General features: G+C 45.8%; 1 protein-coding gene across 4 annotated transcripts in view; it reads left to right on the forward strand.

Moving 5' to 3' along the window:
• Positions 1-18098, forward strand: part of LOC125461130 (serine/threonine-protein kinase 38-like) — a 77381-nt gene extending 59283 nt beyond the window's left edge. For 3 of the 4 annotated variants that reach the window (XM_048549557.2, XM_048549556.2, XM_048549558.2), the window contains 11 exons: positions 344-466; positions 2251-2334; positions 3305-3428; positions 6727-6881; positions 8029-8131; positions 8235-8296; positions 8993-9110; positions 10397-10520; positions 13046-13141; positions 15543-15634; positions 17885-18098. In XM_048549557.2, coding sequence (XP_048405514.1) covers positions 344-466; positions 2251-2334; positions 3305-3428; positions 6727-6881; positions 8029-8131; positions 8235-8296; positions 8993-9110; positions 10397-10520; positions 13046-13141; positions 15543-15634; positions 17885-18012 — 1209 coding nt within the window. In that variant the 3' untranslated portion in view covers positions 18013-18098. The remainder of the gene's footprint in view (positions 1-343; positions 467-2250; positions 2335-3304; positions 3429-6726; positions 6882-8028; positions 8132-8234; positions 8297-8992; positions 9111-10396; positions 10521-13045; positions 13142-15542; positions 15635-17884) is intronic. The other variant, XM_048549555.2, reaches the window with a different exon arrangement.
• Positions 18099-19239: the final 1141 nt, after the last annotated feature.

The following is a 19239-nucleotide window of genomic DNA, read 5'->3' on the forward strand; positions in this document are numbered from 1 at the left end:
CAAGGGCAGCAGATACATGGGAACACCCACTCCTTGCGAGATCCCCTCTGAGCCACTCTCACGCTCCTGACTTGGAAATATATCACCGTTCCTTTCCAGTCACTGGGTCAAAAATCCTGAGACTCACTCTCTCCCTCAGAACATAGTGGGTGTAATTACAAAGGGGAGGAAATAAGGGTCTCTGTTAGGGAATCAAGTGGGATGTGATTGCTGATGTTATTTTGGGATGTTTTGAGTTTGTTTTTGTGTACAGTTTCCACTGGTTAAACTGGCAACAGTCTGCAGAGTTCATATTAATCATGATGACATCGATTGATATGTTCTTTCTGTTGTGTTTGCAAAGAAACAAATGCGAAGAACACAACACGCTCAGAAAGAGACAGAATTTCTTCGCCTCAAGAGAACAAGGTTAGGTCTGGATGACTTTGAATCCCTAAAAGTTATTGGAAGAGGTGCATTTGGGGAGGTGAGTCTGGTGTTTGCTTTATAAACTTCTTGGAACCTGATGTTGCAAAATAAGTCACTTGAAATGTTAGGTGTGGACAATTTTATTCTCGATCTGTATTAGGGAACAGTACTGCAGTGTTGAAAGTTCCTGTTTCTGAAAATGTGTTGTCGTTTTTTTTGGGTGAATTATTTAAGCCGGGTTATATACAAGGTCGTGCTTATTTTAATATTCCAACAGCTTCCACGTCTAAAATCCAGGGCAGAGGGTGCATGTGAATAGCACCAGCTACCATATTCCCTTCCACGTCACACACGACCTCTGACTAGGAATGTATTGCCATTCCTTCAGTGTTACAGAAGCAAAATGCTTGTGTTCTTTCCTAAAATCTTGCCTGGGGATGTCTTGCTGCGATTGTACAGGTCCTTGGTGAGACCACACCTAGAGTATTGTGTGCAGTTTTAGTCTCCTTACCTGAGGAAGGATGGTTTGGCTATGGAGGAAGTGCAATGAAGGTTTACCAGACTGATTCCTTTGACAGGACTGACATGTGAAGAGAGAGTGGACCAGTTAGGACTGTATTCACTGGAGTTTAGGACAATGAGGGGACCTCGTAGAAACTTTTAAAATGCTAACGGGATTAGGCAGGACAGGCGTTACCCATGATTCGGGTTCAGAACCTGGGAGACCACATTGCTGTGAACAGCTGGGAATTGAGGTGTGCAAGGAGGCTGTGGAATTAGCCAAACCCTTCTTCCTGGGTATCAGCCAAGTGAACCTTCTGTGAACTATTTCCAATGAAAGTCTCTTCCTTGTAAAGTATTTTTGGATCAGCCATGATCCTAATGAATGATTGACAGAGCCAGCTCTAAGGACTGAATGGACTACTCCTCCTGTTAATATTTCTTATGGCAAGGAGACAATTACTGTACACATACCCCGATGCTCCAGATGCAGCAAGACTTATCACTACTTTTTCCTTGCTCAGTGCCATTTTCTGCTGTAGTGACCTTTTTACTTACATTCCTCATTATGTGCTGTACATGCAGGCTAAATTTTCAATAAATTGTGTACAGGGAGATCAGAACCCTGCCAGCCGTCAAGTTCTGTAACCCCTCTCAGTCTGTCTGTTTTTTAAAAAAAAACACTTATTTTCTCACCTTCCTGCCAAAGTCAACAGGTTCCCATTCTCCCACTTTATACTCCATCTGCCAAATTTTTGTCTACTTCTTTAACCTGTTGGTTGGGGGGGGTGGGGGGGGGGGGCGTGAAAAACTACATTGTTGAAACTCTCAGATAATAAAATGTGAGGCTGGATGAACACAGCAGGCCAAGCAGCATCTCAGGAGCGCAAAAGCTCTCTCTCTGTTTCCAGAATGCCAAATTGCAAAAGGACCAAGCCTATAAGGCATGAGAAAAAGATGTTGGTTGGTTTACAGGCCAGCTGTGATTGGATAGGGAGTTGCCATGAAGAATGCACTGAGCCATTGACTCCCATGGTTTAGTTAAGGTTTTTTAAACTGTGTCTACCATATATCCCTTTACAAATATTCTCACAATTTGTGTTCAAGCTTTACTTCTAGGAAGGGTTCCACCGCTGAAATATGTCATTTGGGGTTTCAGTAACAAATCTGGCACGTTTCCCTCGCCAACTCCAAGTGAATCTATTTCCCAACTCTGTACTGTGATATTTTAACTTTCACTGTCAGTATTGCTTCTCCAGTAACACAGCATCCCAAAGGGAAAATCTTTTAATGAATCCTCTGTTTCTTTGAAATACTTCTGGGGACTTTGTTTTTCTTCAGGTACGCCTTGTACAGAAGAAGGACACTGGTCACATCTATGCTATGAAAATCCTTCGCAAGTCGGATATGTTGGAGAAAGAACAGGTAGGAAGTTGGCTAAACCAGTAACAATCTCTTTTGCATGTAACTGATCAAACCCAGAGCCATTGATTTTAATCTTATCTCTGGAGGTGGGCATGTGCTCTGTTTAAAATTGGTGCTGAGTACATGCCTCCCAATTTCGCACCACATTGACGTGATCAGCAGGTTGAGCTCTGGGGAGTTCAGGATGGGTACAAGACCATGTAAAAACATCAGCGAGAGGAGCTGGAGTCACCATATTAATCCTTTGGGTACCGTTCAGTACCATCGTGGTTCAGTTGGCAGGTAAAATGGTGAATATAATGTTAGTATGCATCTCCACTCTAATCTCCTGCATGGACAATGGACAAGATTGCAGGGTACTTGGAAGTGTGTGATAAAAGTAAGGCTGAGCTATCAAAGCAGGGGAGGAGGGCCATGCCTGACAAATCAGTTGGAATATTTTAAAAAGGTAACAAAGTTTGGCAAGGGAGATCCATTGGAGGTGATCTATTTGTATTTCTAGAAGGCTAAGTAAGATAAACACCCATGGCATTAGGGGCAAGGTCCTGGCATAGATAGAGGATTCTCCGACTGGCAGAAGACAGTGTGTGGGAAAAGAAGTCTTTTTGAGGATGGCAGCCAGAAACTAGTGGAGTTCTGCAGAGTTCAGTGTTGGGGCCAGAATGATTCACATTGTACGTTAACAATCTGGATGAAGGAACTGAGGGCATTTGTTGCTAAGTTAGCAGATGACACAAAGAATGTAGGAGGCATAGGTAGTGTTGAGGAAGCAGGGAGGGTGCGGAAGGACAGGGACAGGCTAGGAGGGTGGACACTGAGGCAGTAAAAGATGACAGCAAGCGGATGCCAATGAGAGACCTTTTTTTGAGAGTTGATTATACTAGCTGTATTCACCATAGGCTACCAAAGTGGTAGAAGATCAAGATGACATACTTTCTTCATCACGTAATTCCAGTATTCAATCTCTCAGGTGGCTCACATTCGGGCAGAACGTGATATCCTGGTGGAGGCAGATGGTGCGTGGGTGGTGAAGATGTTCTACAGCTTTCAGGACAAGAGAAACCTCTATTTAATTATGGAGTTTCTGCCGGGTGGTGAGTGCCATAAACCAATGCTGCCTGACAGGAACCCCCTTTTGACACTGTAGCTTTACCCCTGGTGCACCCCTTCGTTTCTGCTCACTGTTGCCCTGTTTGTGTTGGGGTGGGGAGATACTGACAAAACATCAGCAGAAGTTTCCCACAATCTGCATTCTTTTTCTCTTTGACAGATCTTTATTTAGGCGGGCAGTGTCCTAAACTCTGAAAAGTTGAGGCTTTAACCCACTGGATTACTAGATGATTGTCAACACCACCACCCATGAGGCATTTTTAAAAAAAAAAGTTGTGGTCCTGTCTGGCACTTCGGGCAGTCACTAGAAAGATCCCATGGTGATACTGTAAAAGACATTGGCGTGAATTTTGTCAGCGTCTTAACCAGTGTCCACCATATCACTTCACTTCAAATCAACCAATCTGGCTGCTGTTACACTGTCTGTGGGATCTTGCTGTGTCAGAACTGGAAGTGACATTCCAGATTTTCCACTCTGCTTCTCTGTGTGCAGAGGTGTTCCTGACAACACCGCTGGATCATGTCGAACATAGAACAATACAGCGCAGAACAGGCCCTTTGGCCCTCAATGTTGTGCCGGCCTGTGAAGTAATCTAAGCCCCTCCCCCTACACTATCCCATCATTATCCATCTGCTTATCCAAGGACTGTTTAAATGCCCCTAATGTGGCTGAGTTAACTACATTGGCAGGCAGGGCATTCCACGCCCTTACCACTCTCTGAGTAAAGAACCTGCCTCTGACATCTGTCTTAAATCTATCACCCCTCAATTTGTAGCTATGCCCCCTCGTACAAGCTGAAGTCATCATCCTCAGGAAGACTCTCACTGTCCACCCTATCTAACCCTCTGATTATCTTGTAGGTCTCTATTAAATCTCCTCTTGGCCTCCTTCAATGAGAACAGACCCAAGTCCCTCAGCCTTTCTTCATAGGGCCTGCACTCCAGACCAGGCAACATCCTGGTAAATCTCCTCTGCACCTTTTCCAATGCTTCCACATCCTTCCTGTAATGGGGCGACCAGAACTGCACGCAATATTCCAAATGAGGCCACACTAGCATTTTGTACAATCGTGATTTCTGGGATGAATGCCTCTCTCCAGTGGACTGGCAACTTTATCACATCCCTTAAATTATCTGAAATGTCGCTGTTATTTTATCTCTTCGTCCTCCACTGTTGGAGGGAACACAGGCCCCAGAGATCCAACCTGTCTTCTTATGCTAACTTGTTTCCAAAGTCCTGCAGTTCATCCCCGTTGTTCCTGGATGAGCGGGTAGAGTTGAACTGTGCTCTGAAAGTGGGGTCTATCTTTAACCCCTTACCAAAGTGAAATCCTGCTGGAAATCTGAAAGGCAAACAGAAAATATTGAAGAAAACATACTCAGCAGGTCTGGCAATATGTGTGGAGGGAGAAAAACAGAATTCCATGTTTCGGGATAATCGCTTTTTATTGGAACTGGGGAGGTTAAGTGGGTAATGGTTTCTCTGTCTTTGTCTTTGATTTGAGGTGTTAAACCGAGGCTATCTTTGCCCCCAGGGTGGATATAAAAGAAGATCCCATAGCCAGTAGATCCAGGAAGAGCAGAGGGGTTCACTATTTTATTCTGGCCAACATATAGCCTTTAACCAACACCTGAGCTAAATTATCACTCTCTCTCCAGGGGGAGGCGATAGCCTAGTGGTATTATAGCTGGATGTTAACTGTGGCCCAAATAATGTTCTGTTGACTCACGTTCAACTCCCACTATGGTAGAATTTGAATTCCATAAAAATATCTGGAATTAAGAATCTAATGATGACTGTGAATCAATTGCCACTTGTCAGGAATAACCTATCTGGTTCACTAATATCTGTTTTTAGGGAAGGAGACTGCCATCCTTAACCCATTCTGGCCTACACGTGACTCCAGGCCCACAGCAGTGTGGTTGACTCCTAACTGCCCTCTGGGCAATTAGGGATGGGCAATAAATGCTGCCTGGTCGGCGATGCCCTCATCCCTTTTAATACAGAAAAGGGGAAAGAGATCGTTCTCTCGCACCGTCTCTCCAGACTTAGCTTCAGCATACCTCACCCAACAGCTTAACTTTCAGATTCTTTTTAATGTATTAACTTTAAATTCCTTAGCTGCCAAAGTGGAATTTGAACTCCTTACCCCCTCAATTGCTGGCTCATTAGCTGCTGTGGTATTGGTCCCTGTTCCTCTGATCTTGACTCAGTTAATAAGGACTCGTGAATGGGGCGTGTTCAAATACAAATTCTGCATTAAATACCATCTCGATAATCAGGAGCTTTGCAGAGACTAGGCTTGGAGGCAGGAAATGATGGGATTTTTTTTAATAAGGCACCATTTTGGCCTGCTCTGGGGTTTTGCACCTACTTCTGGGATCTGGCTGTTAGGGAGGACACGAGAGGGTGCGGTAGAGGTTTACCAGACCAGGAGTCAGGAGGTTCCACTCATTGAGAGAAGCTGGGGCTGTCCTCTTTAGACAAGGCAAGGCTGAGAGGAGATCTGCTTAATATCTTCACAATCTGCTTTGGCCAAGATGAATAAGGTGAAAGTATTCGCCCTTGTGAAAATACTAAAAGCATGACAGCACAGGAATAAAAGTATTTAGTAAACGATGGAAAAAATGGACATGAAGGGAAATGTTTCCATGCAGTGAGTGGTTAGCATTTGGGGCTCATGGCCAGGAGAGTATGGCGGGGCCAGGGGCTATTGAGGCTTTTATAGGAATGTTGGACTGGAGGAGGCTATTCAGTCTATCTTATCAGCTCCTTATGTGGAAACTCTGTACCATGGGTTGTAGGCTTGCCGATTGGGGCGGGGGGGGGGGGGTGCAGTGCGCGCGGAAACGTCTTGACTATATCTGCCCTGTGGATCCCTTTTTAAAAAGCACTTTGCAGATGTCGCACAGATCTCCTGTCATTCTTCAAAAGTCTGGAGAATACAGACCCAGTTTGCCCCAGATCGTTTCATTGTTAATTCAAATGAGAATTATGTGTTAATTTGAAAAGGAAAAAGATGCAGGGTGAGTGAGAAGGTGAGACGGTGGCACTGAGTGAGCAGTTTGTAAAGAGCCGGTGCCGACACAGTGGGCTGAACGGCCTACCCACGCACTCTGATGCAGCACACGGAGGCCATTCAGCCCACTGCGTGCGTGTGCGTGTGTGTGCGTGCTGTGAGCCCAGGATGTTGGTCCTCCCTCCACCTCTGCACCTTGCTGACCATGTGCCTGGGAGGTGATTGCCCCCTGCTGACTGTGTGTGTCTGTGCATTTCCCCAGGTGATATGATGACCCTGCTGATGAAAAAAGACACGCTGTCTGAGGAAGAGGCTCAGTTCTACATTGCAGAGACTGTCTTGGCCATTGACTGCATTCATCAGTTGGGTTTCATTCACCGCGACATTAAGCCAGATAATCTCCTGTTAGATAGCAGGGTAAGTTTCCTCTCTCCCAAGTGAAGGCTCGGCTTTGTAAACTGACCTTCCTGCAAATTTGTAAAGCTAATGGTAAGTACCTGCACTGACTGGTTGGGCAGAATGCCTCCTGTGCTTGAAGATTTTATTTTGCTGTTATTACATCTGTGCAAAGTGCCTTTACCAAGCCGCTGATGCACTCTGTAGAAAATGCAGCACCAATATCTGTTTGACTGAACAGTACAGGCCTTTACTCCTCACACAAACACTCTCAGTCCCTGTTACCTCATGTCACCTTGTCAGCATTGCTGTATTATCGTATTGATATGCACCAATCGTGTGTGTCCAAAGGGGATATGGGAATCCTCGTTGAGGATGCAGGGCTAACATGCAGGTTCATTTGGCAGTTAGCGAGGCAAATGTAATATTAGCATTCATTTTTGAGAGGGATAGGATACGAGAGCGGGGATGTACTGCTGAGACCACATTTGGAAATATTATGAGTGGTTTCAAGCCTCATATCGAAGGCAGGATGTGCTGGCATTGGAGGGGATCCAGAGGGGGTTTACAGGAATGATCTCTGGGATAAAGGGCTTGTCACGTGAGGAGTGGTTGAGGACTCTGTGTCTGTGCTCGAAGGAGTTTATAAGAATGAGTGGGGGGTCCTGATTGAAACTTGCAGAATATGGAGAGGCCTGGATAGAGTGGACGTGGAGAGATGAGGGCACAGCCTCAGGGTGAAGGGATAACCCTTTTGGAACTGTGATGAGGAGGAATGTTTTTACTCGGAGGGTGAAGACTCTGTGGGACTCATTGCTGCAGAGGCCAAGCCGTACTTAAGACCGAGAGAGGTTCTTGATTGGTAAGGCGGCCTCGAGGGTGATGGGGGCGAACGTAGCAGGATGGTGTTGAGAAACATATCCGCCATGATTTGAATGGTGGAGCATTGTGTATTTCTGTATCTGGCTATTGCTGGCTTCCTCTGCACAGAAGGTTTGTGAGTAAAACGTGTGGCTGAGGTAATCATTTAGTTTTAGTTCAATACTGTATGGCTGAGATATCTCTAACGTGTTTTCAATTGTGGTGAGAGGTGATTTGTTCTTGTGACAGTTCAGTGCCGCAAAGGCTCTGTGACACTGATATCTGTTTGGTGTTTTTTGATTGATAGGGTCATGTGAAACTGTCTGATTTTGGCCTGTGCACAGGATTAAAGAAAGCTCACAGGACAGAGTTCTACCGAAATCTGACCTGCAGTCCTCCCAGTGATTTCAGTAAGTTGCTCTGTGAGTGAAGTATTGGGTTACGCTACTGGGGACTCCCAAACCCAGGGAAGAGAGAGTTAAATTTTTTGATTGCATTTATTTTCCTCACCAGCGTTTCAGAATATGAACTCCAAACGAAAAGCTGAAACGTGGAAGAAGAACAGGCGGCAATTGGTGAGATTTATCTTGTTCCTTCATCGTCTTTTAATTGTTTTGATAGTTGTGCTGTTGAAGCATTCTGTCATGCCTTCCCCTTTTGCTTGCTGAATATCAGTGGGTCGCCTGTGAATTGGAAAGTTAAGGCTTCAAGCCCCATGTGTAAATTGAGACCTAAGCAGATAATCTGCGTTTGCTCACTTTTCGATGTGACGCAGGAGATTCCACAGAGGTCCCAGCTGCTTCCTCAGATGGATGCACAAGATCCTGTGGTCACTGTTTTGAAGAACCTTTTCTGGTTCCAGCCAATATTTATCCCTCGGTTTTTGACTTTGCCGAAACAACAGATTATCTGGCCGTCGTCTCATTGCTGTTTGCAGGAGCTGGAACTAAGTAAATTGTCTGTTGCTTTCCCTGTGTTACAAAAAAGAGCTTTGCTGGCTTCAGTGGGATGTTGTGACCCTCTGCTACCGAAATGCAAGTTTTTGTTAGTCACTGAAAGTGAGTGGTTAGTTTGATGCCAGGGAAATGCAGGATACACAGTCGCTGACCTCTTTTTTTTCCCCCCCATTCTCTGGGAATCTCATGTGATCGGAAACAGAATGTGAGCTTGAAGCCTGTCGTACCTGCTCTCACCTGGTGGGGGGGTTGGGTTTTGGATCGATCTTATTTTATTTTTCTTGAGTGTTTTCATTTGAAGTTCTGCTTTTTCAGGCTTACTCCACAGTTGGCACTCCTGATTACATTGCCCCAGAGGTGTTCATGCAGAATGGATACAACAAGCTGTGTGATTGGTGGTCTCTGGGAGTCATCATGTATGAGATGCTGATAGGTATGTCCGGGACCAATTGCAAAGTTCTGGGGTTAGAGATTGTGTTTTTCTGACAGGAATTACTGCCGTGAAACCCCACTGCCTGAAACTCTGGTTGGGATAGAAAATGCCACTGATAAATGCTGTAGGCTGGATTATGGTGCAGACGGAGGCCATTCAGCCGAAGATGCCTGCATTGCTATATCACCTAATAACAATCTCCTACCACTTCCCTGCACACCATTTCGATCCAAATAATTGTTTGTGACACCCTGAAAATATGAGTGGTGCCATATAAATACTAAAACTTTTTATTGCAAAAATGTCAGGTATTGTAATCAAAGAATTATTTTGATACCAGAGGAGGCCATTCTGCCCATCCATGCCTGTACTAGCTCTTCAAATGAGCATCCATTACCTAATGCCAATCCCATTTCTTTTCACATAATTCTCCCATGCCCCCACCGAGCCTGCTCCACCACATTTTCCAGGCTGTATGTTCCTGATCCTAACTACCCGTTGGGCAAAAAAGCCCTCTTCTCCCCCCCCCCTCCCCCTCCCTCTGATTTTTTTTTTTAATCCCCTGTGTTGTGAAGAGTGAAATTTAATCTCACTAAGAATATGGAGTAGAACACTAGCCTAAATTTGACCATATAAAGCATTCTTAATTCTGGTAAAACCCAGAGGATTCTCGGAAACTGTTCAGGCAAGAAAATCTGCCATCCTCACCTAATGTGGCCTACATGTCAACTACATTGTCTGGAGTCACTCTTCGGGATGGGCAGTAAATGCTGGCCTAACCAGTGAGGACAATGCCCCATGAACGTATCTTTTTTAAATTAAGTTTTTTTTAATGCATAGAATTCTGCCATTTTCTAAACTCCAAGATTTATGAGGATTTTTACATGAGGTAGTTCAGTTGGTCTTTGAACAAGACACTAAGTTGCTTTCTGTGGGCTACCTGAGGTGTCCCCCCTCAAGCACTGACCTCATCTCCTCCTCTTTTTGTTAGTGGAGAGGGTGTGAAATGGGTAGAACAGGTTTATTGGGCTGAATGGTCTTGCATTCGCTGAGTCAGACTAGAACTCTGGCCTGCAGCACCATGCCCACTCTCCCATCTCAATCCCACCCAGCCCCTCTGTTACCGCAATCTGTGTTTTTTAAAAGTGATTCTTTACTTTTAAGGTCTTGGCTTTGAAAATGCTTAAGGTCATGAGTGTATCCTGCAAAGTCTTTAAAATCACTTTAGTTTTTTTTTATGTAAAATTGAGACTGATTAATCTAATGCTGGATGTGATGTTTTTCAGGATACCCTCCGTTCTGCTCTGAAACCCCCCAGGAAACATATCGCAAAGTGATGAACTGGAAGGAAACTTTGGTATTCCCTCCGGAAGTTCCCATTTCTGAGCGATCAAAGAGCCTAATTCTCAGGTACTCCCCTTTCTGCTAGTGAATAACACACCCACTGATTCAGCTCTCCTTGGTAAGAGCAGAAACAGCAGGGGGTGGGGGGGGGGGGGGGGTGAAGACCAGTTTCCAGCAGCTGCTGGGGCCTCTGTGCGTTACTTGTCAGTGGGAGACAGGCTCTCTGAGACAGTTATTGAATAGAAGGCAGCATGTGACAGGGCTACCATCAGTTGATGCAGTAAACTGAATGGCGGCCACCTGTGGCAATGGAATTTATGTGTAATCACGTCATTTTATGTTACTGTTTCTCATTCACTCTTTTTGACAAACTCTAGTGTATTGATTGCAGGTTTCTGTAAAGAGACATGTGGTATTGGGCAGGGATAGTAGGAACTTCAGATGCTGGAGAATCTAAGATAACACTGTGTGAAGCTGGATGAACACAGTAGGCCAAGCGGCATCAGAGGAGCTGACATTTCAGGCAGAGACCCTTCATCAATTTTCTGAAGAAGGGTCTAGGCCCGAAACGTCAGCTTTCCTGCTCCTCTGATGTTGCTTAGCCTGCTGTGTTCGTCCAGCTTCACAGTGCTTGGCAGTTGGAATATAATGTAGAATAATATAAACATGTTGACTTTTTGGCAGGAAGAACAGAAAAACGGCAAATTATTTAAATAGAGAGAGTTTGTAGAATTCAGTGGTACAGAGGGATCTGGGTCTCCTGGTATATGAATCACAAAGTTTAAAATTTAAAGTTAAATTTTTTTTGGAGATTTTTAATCTGTATAATTTTCTTTTATGTTCATTGACTCATGGCATGTGAGCACATCAGGCTGGTTAACATCTATTGCCCTTGGGAAGGTGGGGATGAGCTGCCGCCTTGAACTGTTGCAATCCATATGCTATAGGTAGACCCACAAAGCCCTGAGGGAGGGAATTCCCAGATTCTGAACGGGCAATGCTGAAGGAACGGCAATGTATTTCCAAGTTAGGATGGTGAGTGGCTGGGAGGGGAAATTACAGGGGGTTGTGTTCCCATGTATCTGCTGCCCTTGTCCTTCTATATGGAAGTGGTTGTGTGTTTGGAAGGTGCTGTCTAAAGAGTCTTTTTAAGGTTTTGAAACTAGACCCTTTTTGTTTTTAAAAAGAAACATTCACCTCTCGGATGTAGGCATCGCTGGCTGGGCTAGTATTTCTTGCCCTGTCCCTAGTTGCCCCTTGAGAAGGTCGGGGTGAGCTGTCTTCATGAACCACTCTGCCCATGTGCTGTGGGTTTACCCATGATGGCCCTTAGGGAGGGAATTCCAGGATTCTGACCCAGTGACGCTGAAAGGAGTACGTGACTGAAATCTCTCAACTTGCTAAATCAGCAATTAGTAATTTACTATTGGAACCCTTTTTGCTTTAACAACTGCATTTACGTTGTCGGTTTGGTGAATTCCTGTAGGACAGAACAAATCCCTTTCTGCGTTCTTTCAGATTTCTCACTGACTCTTTGCTGCACCCGTTCTGAATAAAATCAATTTGACGTCATTTAATCCAAAACTTCTTTTTTCTCTCTGTTCATCTCGTGATTTTTTTTTTTAAAGCGAAAGGGGAAATTGGAACTTTAGACAAAAAGTTTTGATGGCACAGAATGCTTTCCTCTGGGGATTGGGGATGTTGTAAGTCTAGCACCAGAGAATAGAAGCTTCCAGGAAGGACCAGCCTGTCCATGACAACATTGAGGGAGCTTCTTCCCACAGAGGCGAGGGAGAAATGTGGAACCCCCACCCACCATCCAATAAGGGGATCAGTTTGATATTCACAAGCTGGGATTCGTTCCTTTATGGCGTGGCCACCAGAGCGCAGGAGGATGAATGTGGTACAGATTCTGATCAGTAAGGTGACTGAATGACAGAAGGGCGGCACAGTGGCCCAGTGGTTAGCACCGCTGCCCCACAGCTCCAGGGGACCCGGGTTTGTTTCCACCCTGAGCAAACTGTGCAAGCTGCGCACAAATATTCTCCGTGTCTGCGTGGGTTTCCTCCGGGTGCTCTGGTTTCCTCCCACAGTCCACAGCTGTGCAGGTCGGGGCGGAACGGCCGTGGAAAATTGCCCGTAGTGCCCAGGGATGTGCAGGTTAGGTGGTTTAGTGATGGGAAGTGCAAGGTTACAGGGATCGGATAGGCAGGTTGGTCTGGGTGCGATGCTCTGAGAGTTGGCACTTGCTGGGCTGAATGGCCTGCTCCCATTCTGTAGGGATTCTGTGAAAGAGGTTTGATGGGCTGTTCTAATGACACTGAGGAAGGACAAAGGGAATTTCACCCATGATTGAAATAATCTGTGCTGTCAGTGTATCTCTCCCTCGTTTTTTTGGATAAAAGTGGCCCTGTGGTTTTTAAACAGTAACAGGTTGAAGGGTTACAGTCAGTGGGCAGGAATGTGGAATGGAGGTCGAGATGAGATCAGATGATGTATGAAATGGTGGGGCAGGGTTGAGGGGCTGAATGGCCTGCTCCTGTTCCTAGTTCTGTTTATGGACTGACTCTCCTGGTGCTGTACGTTTTCAGATTTTGCTGTGCAGCAGATAATCGGATTGGAGCTGGAGGGGTGGAAGAAATTAAAAGTCACCCATTTTTCGAGGGGGTAGACTGGGAACACACCAGGTAAGTGAAGCAGGGAGGGAGGTGGGGGAATGGGTGCCGATGGGGCGCCTCACCCTCTGGACCTGTTGAGACCAGTGTAATGTGGAGGAGAGGGGGTTTGGGTGAGGGGTGGCCTATTTGTTTTTACGAGTTGTGCCCTTCACCTAATTCCAGTTTCACCATCACCCGAATTGTGGAAATGATCACTGTGTGCCAGCCTTGGCTCAGTGGATGGCATGCTCTCCCCTGACCGAAGAAGGTTCTGCGTTCAAATCTCACTCCAAGCTGGACTGTCAAGGCCATCTGTTTACTACTGTACCGAGAGCCCCACTGTCTGAGGTACTGTCTGTTAAAGTAGGCACCAAACAGATGCCTCCTCTCTCTCCCCTCCACCCCCCCACCACCAAAAGCTGTTCCAAGATGTTTCCAGCACACAAGGAGGCCATTCAGCCTTTGTATCTATACTGGGCAAACACAGACCTGACAATACCAGTCCAGTTTCCAGCTGGTGGCCTGTAACCCTGAAGACTATGACAGTGCCAGTGAATATCTAAATACTGCATGAATACTTTCAGTTTCTGACTTGATCAACCCTTTTTCTTTTCAGGCAGTGAGTACCTGACTCCTTTCACCCACCGAGTGAAAACATTTCACGTCTCCTCTTGGCCTTCTGCCTGTGACCTACAGTTTGTGCCCTTCGTTACTGACCCCTTTCCAAATAGAGGGAGAAAGGGCCTTTCTATCTATATCTGTCATACTCCTGTATGTCTCGATCAGGCCTCCTCTCCGCCTCCGCTGTTGCAAAGTGCAGGCTTGTTCCCATCAGTGGTGCTTTGTCATTCCCTTTCCCTCTGTATAGTGGGGTGAGAATGGGAATCCAACTCTTGTTGGCATTTATACACAGCCATTGAGGCACCGGCTGTAGTGGGCACTGACAGAATCACCGTAAATTGGGCCATTCGGCCCATCGAGTCTGCTCCATCATTCAATCATGGCTGATAAGCTCCTCAACCCCATTCTCCCGCTTTCTTCCCGTAACCCTCGGATAACCGAGAACCTGTCTATCTCGGTCGTAAATGTCCTCAATGACCCGGCCCCCACAGCCTTCTGTGGCAGTGAATTCCATAGATTCACCTCTCTCTGGCTGAAGTAGTTTCTCCTTTTATCTCTGTTCTAAAACAGCTTGATGGAGGTATACAAAATGATTACAGGTATAGATAGAATGGACTGCTAGAGACTGTTTCCTTGGGTAGCTATTATGAGGAGACGTAGTTTTAAAGTGAAAGGGGGTCAATTATCGGGGAGACGTCAGAGGTAGGTTCTTTACTCGGAGTGGTAGGGCCGTGGAATGCATTGCTGGGGAGGATAGTGGAGTCGGCCTCACTAGGGGCATTTAAGCAGCTATTAGGTAGGCATGTGGATGATAGTGTAAGGTAGGGGTGGAGGTTAGATAGACCTTAGACCTTAGGTTTAGGGTAAAAGTTCAGCACAACATGGTGGGCTGAAGGGCCTGTACTGTGCTGTACTGTTCTATGTTCTAAAAGGTCTTCCCTGTACACTCAAGCTGTGCCCTCGGGGCCCTAGTCATGATTGACTATTTGCCTCAAACTGAGTTGAGAAACACCCCCCAGTGGTTCTTAAACTGCCGTGAAAAGACAAAAGTCGGGGTGTGGGTTTTGGGTCAAGTAGCTCAGTTGGCCGGACAGTGATGTCAAAGCAGTGGTTCAGTTCCAGGTGAGGTTACTGTTTATAGACTCAATGTCTCCCCTCCCCTGAAAGCTGGTGCGCCTTGGGTTAAGCCACAGCCAGTTGCCTCTCTGGTGAGAGAGACCATATGCCCCTGTGGGGCAGCGGTGACTTGGAATACGAAGCGCAGGGAGAGGGAAGTCTGTTTAACTTGTCAAAATAATGATTGGAATGTGTAGATGTGGAAAAGGTGCCCTCTGGTGCGAGAACTGGAGAAAGGCACCAATGTAATTAACTGCTCAAGAGCAAGGAGGCACTGCTCCCCGCTCTCGGGTTTCTCCCCCCCACCCCCCTGGGGGACTCAGTTCTGGAGATGGGTGGAAACACTACTGGAGAGAAGTTTAGCTGGAAAAGCTCAGCAGGTCTGGCAGCATCTGCGAAGGGAAAGACAGAATTAATGTTTCAGGTCCGGTGACCCTTCGTCAGAACCGATGTTCATGAGCAGTCCTTCTGAGAAAGGGTCACCAGACCCAAAACATTAACCAATTTCTTTCTCCACAGATGCTGCCAGACTTGCTGAGCTTTTCCAGCAACTTCTGCTTTTGTCCCTGATTTACAGCATCTGCAGTTGCTTTGGTTTTTGTACAAATGCAAGTTGCTTTTGTTGCAGGTGCTTGAGACGGGAGGTTTGAATTGAAAGTTGATGACTCTGAGATGTGCACAATTTCTCTAACAGGGAGAGGCCAGCAGCGATTCCCATTAATATCCGAAGCATTGATGACACTTCAAACTTCGACGAATTTCCTGAGTCGGACATCTTGCAGCCAGGTATGAAGGAATCACATTCACTGCACATTAAATCCTTCACTCAGGAGTCTGAAACATGCCATGTTTTAAATGTTAAATTAAAGGCCAAATGTTTTAAAAGCATGAAGGAATCTCTGGCACAATTGTTAGGGATTTGTCATATGCATATTTGTACAACTAGTCCTTGCCTTTTAAAGAAAGGAATTAGTTATAAACCAAGTAAAACAACTTTATTTCTGTACATCAGAGGTTTTACAAACTTTGAAGGAGGCTCTTTGGCCCATTGTGTCCATGCTGGTTGTCAAATATCCATCTGTTCTAATCCCATTTCTCAGCACATGGCTTTGTAGACTGGCATGTTTCAGATGTTCACCTGAAAGCTACACCAATGTTTGAGTGTTCTAGCCCTACCACCCCCTTTTGTGCAGTGAGTTCATCACAGCCACCACACTGTAAATGAAAAAGACTTCCCTTCAGTCCCATCTAAACCTCCTGTTCCTGACTTCAAAACTGTGATCCCTGGTTATTGACCCCTCTACAAGGGGCAAAGGTTTCCCCATTATCGACACCCCCCACCCTTTTTAATTTTGTACACCTCAGTCAGATCCCCTCAGCCTTTCCTGCTTTCCCAGCCCATCTCTGTCTCTCTAATTCATACATCTATTCCAGCCCAGGCAGCAGTGTGAGGAATTTCCTCTGCACCCTCTCTAGTGCAGTCCAGAACCCCTCAGTACTCCCAGCTGTGGGCTAATGAATGTAATAGACAGATCCATCATAACCTCCCTGAGTCTTGTATCCAAGGCTTTGATTGATAAAGGCAGGTATCCCTTAACCACCTTGTTTACCTGTCCTGTTGCCTTTAAGGTTGGATATCTGTGGTACTTTCACAGCTTTGAGCAGTTCTTGGCCTGTTTCCATGCCCTATTACTCTGACTCTATAGCTGTCTGCCTGTTGTTGCATCTTTAATCGTTCGTACACTCCTGCATTCTGGAAACTGCGGAAGCAGGATATGGAGAACTCTGTTAGAAAGGAGAAGCAAGTTTCAATTGATTTAAGGTGCAAGTTCTGGAATCTGTTTCAAATCACTGCCCTGAGGTTATTGAAGGGTTTTATCAGTGTCTGCTGAACTCTTCAAACTTCACACAGGCAGAGCGGTAGGAATAAACAAAAGCTGCCATGAATGGTAGGTGTGAGGCCTTGTTCAGAATCTGTCTGAGTTTGAAACTGGAATCGGGCAGGTTTTATTTTCCAAAAGCAGGAATTTATAAAATGCCAAACTGATTAATCTCTCTGCCCTTGATCTCTCTGCCTGTATACTCTCTACCTGTGTGCTCTTCTCTCACTTCACCTGACGAAGGGGCTGTGCTGCAAAAGCCCGTGATTTCAAATAAACCTGTTGGACTATAACCTGGTGTCATGTGATTTTTTTTTTTTCTTTTTCAGTTTCAGTAACAATCTTAAATAAATGGTCGGCCTAGTGGTGACCATTTGACCTGGCTGCTTCCCTAATGTCCCTCAGGAAGGGGAGTCTGGCCTCCATGTGACTCCTGACCCACAGTAATGGGGTTGACTCTCAGGTGCTGGCCCAGCCTGGATGAATGATTTTATTTGAAGGCTAAGCAGCCGTAGGGCATTCTCCCTACAAAAGAAGGCTCGCTGTTAGGTCACTGTAAAAGAGGCAGTATCCTCGTCGAGAAGAAACAACAGCTTGAGTTGGCTCTGTGGTTGAGCTCTTATTTATTTTGCAGCCGATTCAGCCGCTAATGTGGGTGTTTGTGAAATTGTAGCCTGTACTACTTCAGGTGGAGACGAGTCCGAGTTTGTGATTCTGTTTATAATTGGTTGTTGCTATATCAGTAATTAATTTTGAATCTGAGCCCAATCGTGTAAGTGAAGTTAAACGTGTGGAACTAGTATCTCAGTGAGCATTTGGTGCTCAGGCTTCAAGGGCTAAGTAACTTCCTCCTCCTCCTGTTCGTTGGCTGTGCGGCTTTTTGGAGTGTCCCGAGGATGTGGAAGGTGCCATATCAATACAAATTTGTTCATTTAGTTAACTCTAACTCATTAGACCTACTATTGGCCACATGTGAGTCAGCAGCACAGGAGGAATGGTATGAGCTGATGAGCTCTTACAAACGGCCAGTATTGGTATAATGGGTCAAATGGCCTGCTTCAATGCTATAGCCGCTCTGTCATTCAGTGTTGTGTTTGGTGCAAAGTCGTTTTAGTTGAGGCTAAATGTGTCTCCTTCCTTTTTGTTGTCATCTCAGCGCCCAACATGACTGACACAGATTATAAATCTAAAGACTGGGTCTTCATTAACTACACCTACAAGAGGTTCGAGGGCTTGACTGCTCGGGGAACGATCCCATATTACATGAAGGTGGGGAAATCCTGAAGACTGTTGGAGGGTTACAATGACCTGTATGTGCATGTGTGCCTCTCTCTTCTTCCACCGACCCCCCCCCCCCCCTTCCCCCCCCCCCTCCCACCCCCACCCTGAGGACTCACTGTTACACATCCCCCAAACTCCCAGGTCAACCAGAGTTCTGCTGGATTACAGTTCCCTGCAGCTCGGTATCAACTTTTTTTATTTGAACTTGTTCGTAGAACAAAGAATGCTGCATCTTGCATGGATTCACTCCCCCAATGATGGATTAAAACCAGCGGCCACTGTATATTTTTAATTTAACGTGTGTGAGTGAGAGCATGTGTGCTGTTGGGATCCTGTGTTCTGATATGTGGCTGTTTAAGCTGCATGTGTCAGTGAGGATGGAGGGTTTGCAGTTTGTACCAAGAGTTGTGAAATCTGGTGGAATGCCACACCATGAGCGTACATTAGCGAGATTGTGATTGATCGATTTTGTTTTGAAGCTGTGCAGCACCTGTAGGAATAGACTACAAAACCCTACTGCCCACCCCCCACCTAGCCCCACTGATTTTTTTGAAATTCCTTGTCTGCCTTCGATTCTGATGAGTTCTGGGCTCGACCTGAACCATGACCCAGAGGGGCACTGCTGAGGGAGTGCTGCACTCAGAGGTGCCATCTTCTGAATGACATGTTACACGGGAGGATCCAGTCTGGCCTCTGAACTTAGCCAATAAAGATCCTGTGGTGCTGCATTGAGGAAGAGCAGTGGTGCTTCCCCCTGAAATCCTGGATCAATATTTTATCTATTGATTGACACAGCAGAAAGCAAATCTGGTCATTTGCCATATTGCTGTTTGTGGGAGCTTGCTGTGCACAGACTAGTTGGCATGCTACCCACATTACAACAGTACCCCCCATCCTTCATTGAAATGTCCTGGAGAGTTGAAAGGTGCTATATAAATACAAGACTGTGTTTCCCACTTCTGGCTGTCCCCACACTGCCAGTTCCCTCTAACACACAATTAACTTTTCTCTCTGTCCCCCTTTCTGTGGAGGAACAGCAGCGAGTTCAATGTCACCTCAACACTAAACTCATTGCCTGCCATGTTTGTGTAATTGCAACAGGGAAGCTGCTGTTTGCAAATCTCCCTGGAGTTTTGCAATATTATCCCCCATGTCATTAAACTACCAGAGCCAAGTTGGACTGCAAAGAAACCCTCACTGAATATATTGTGTGTGTGTGTGTGTGTGTGT

Source organism: Stegostoma tigrinum, chromosome 18, assembly GCF_030684315.1.
Source record: "Stegostoma tigrinum isolate sSteTig4 chromosome 18, sSteTig4.hap1, whole genome shotgun sequence".
NCBI classification, from domain to species: domain Eukaryota; kingdom Metazoa; phylum Chordata; class Chondrichthyes; order Orectolobiformes; family Stegostomatidae; genus Stegostoma; species Stegostoma tigrinum.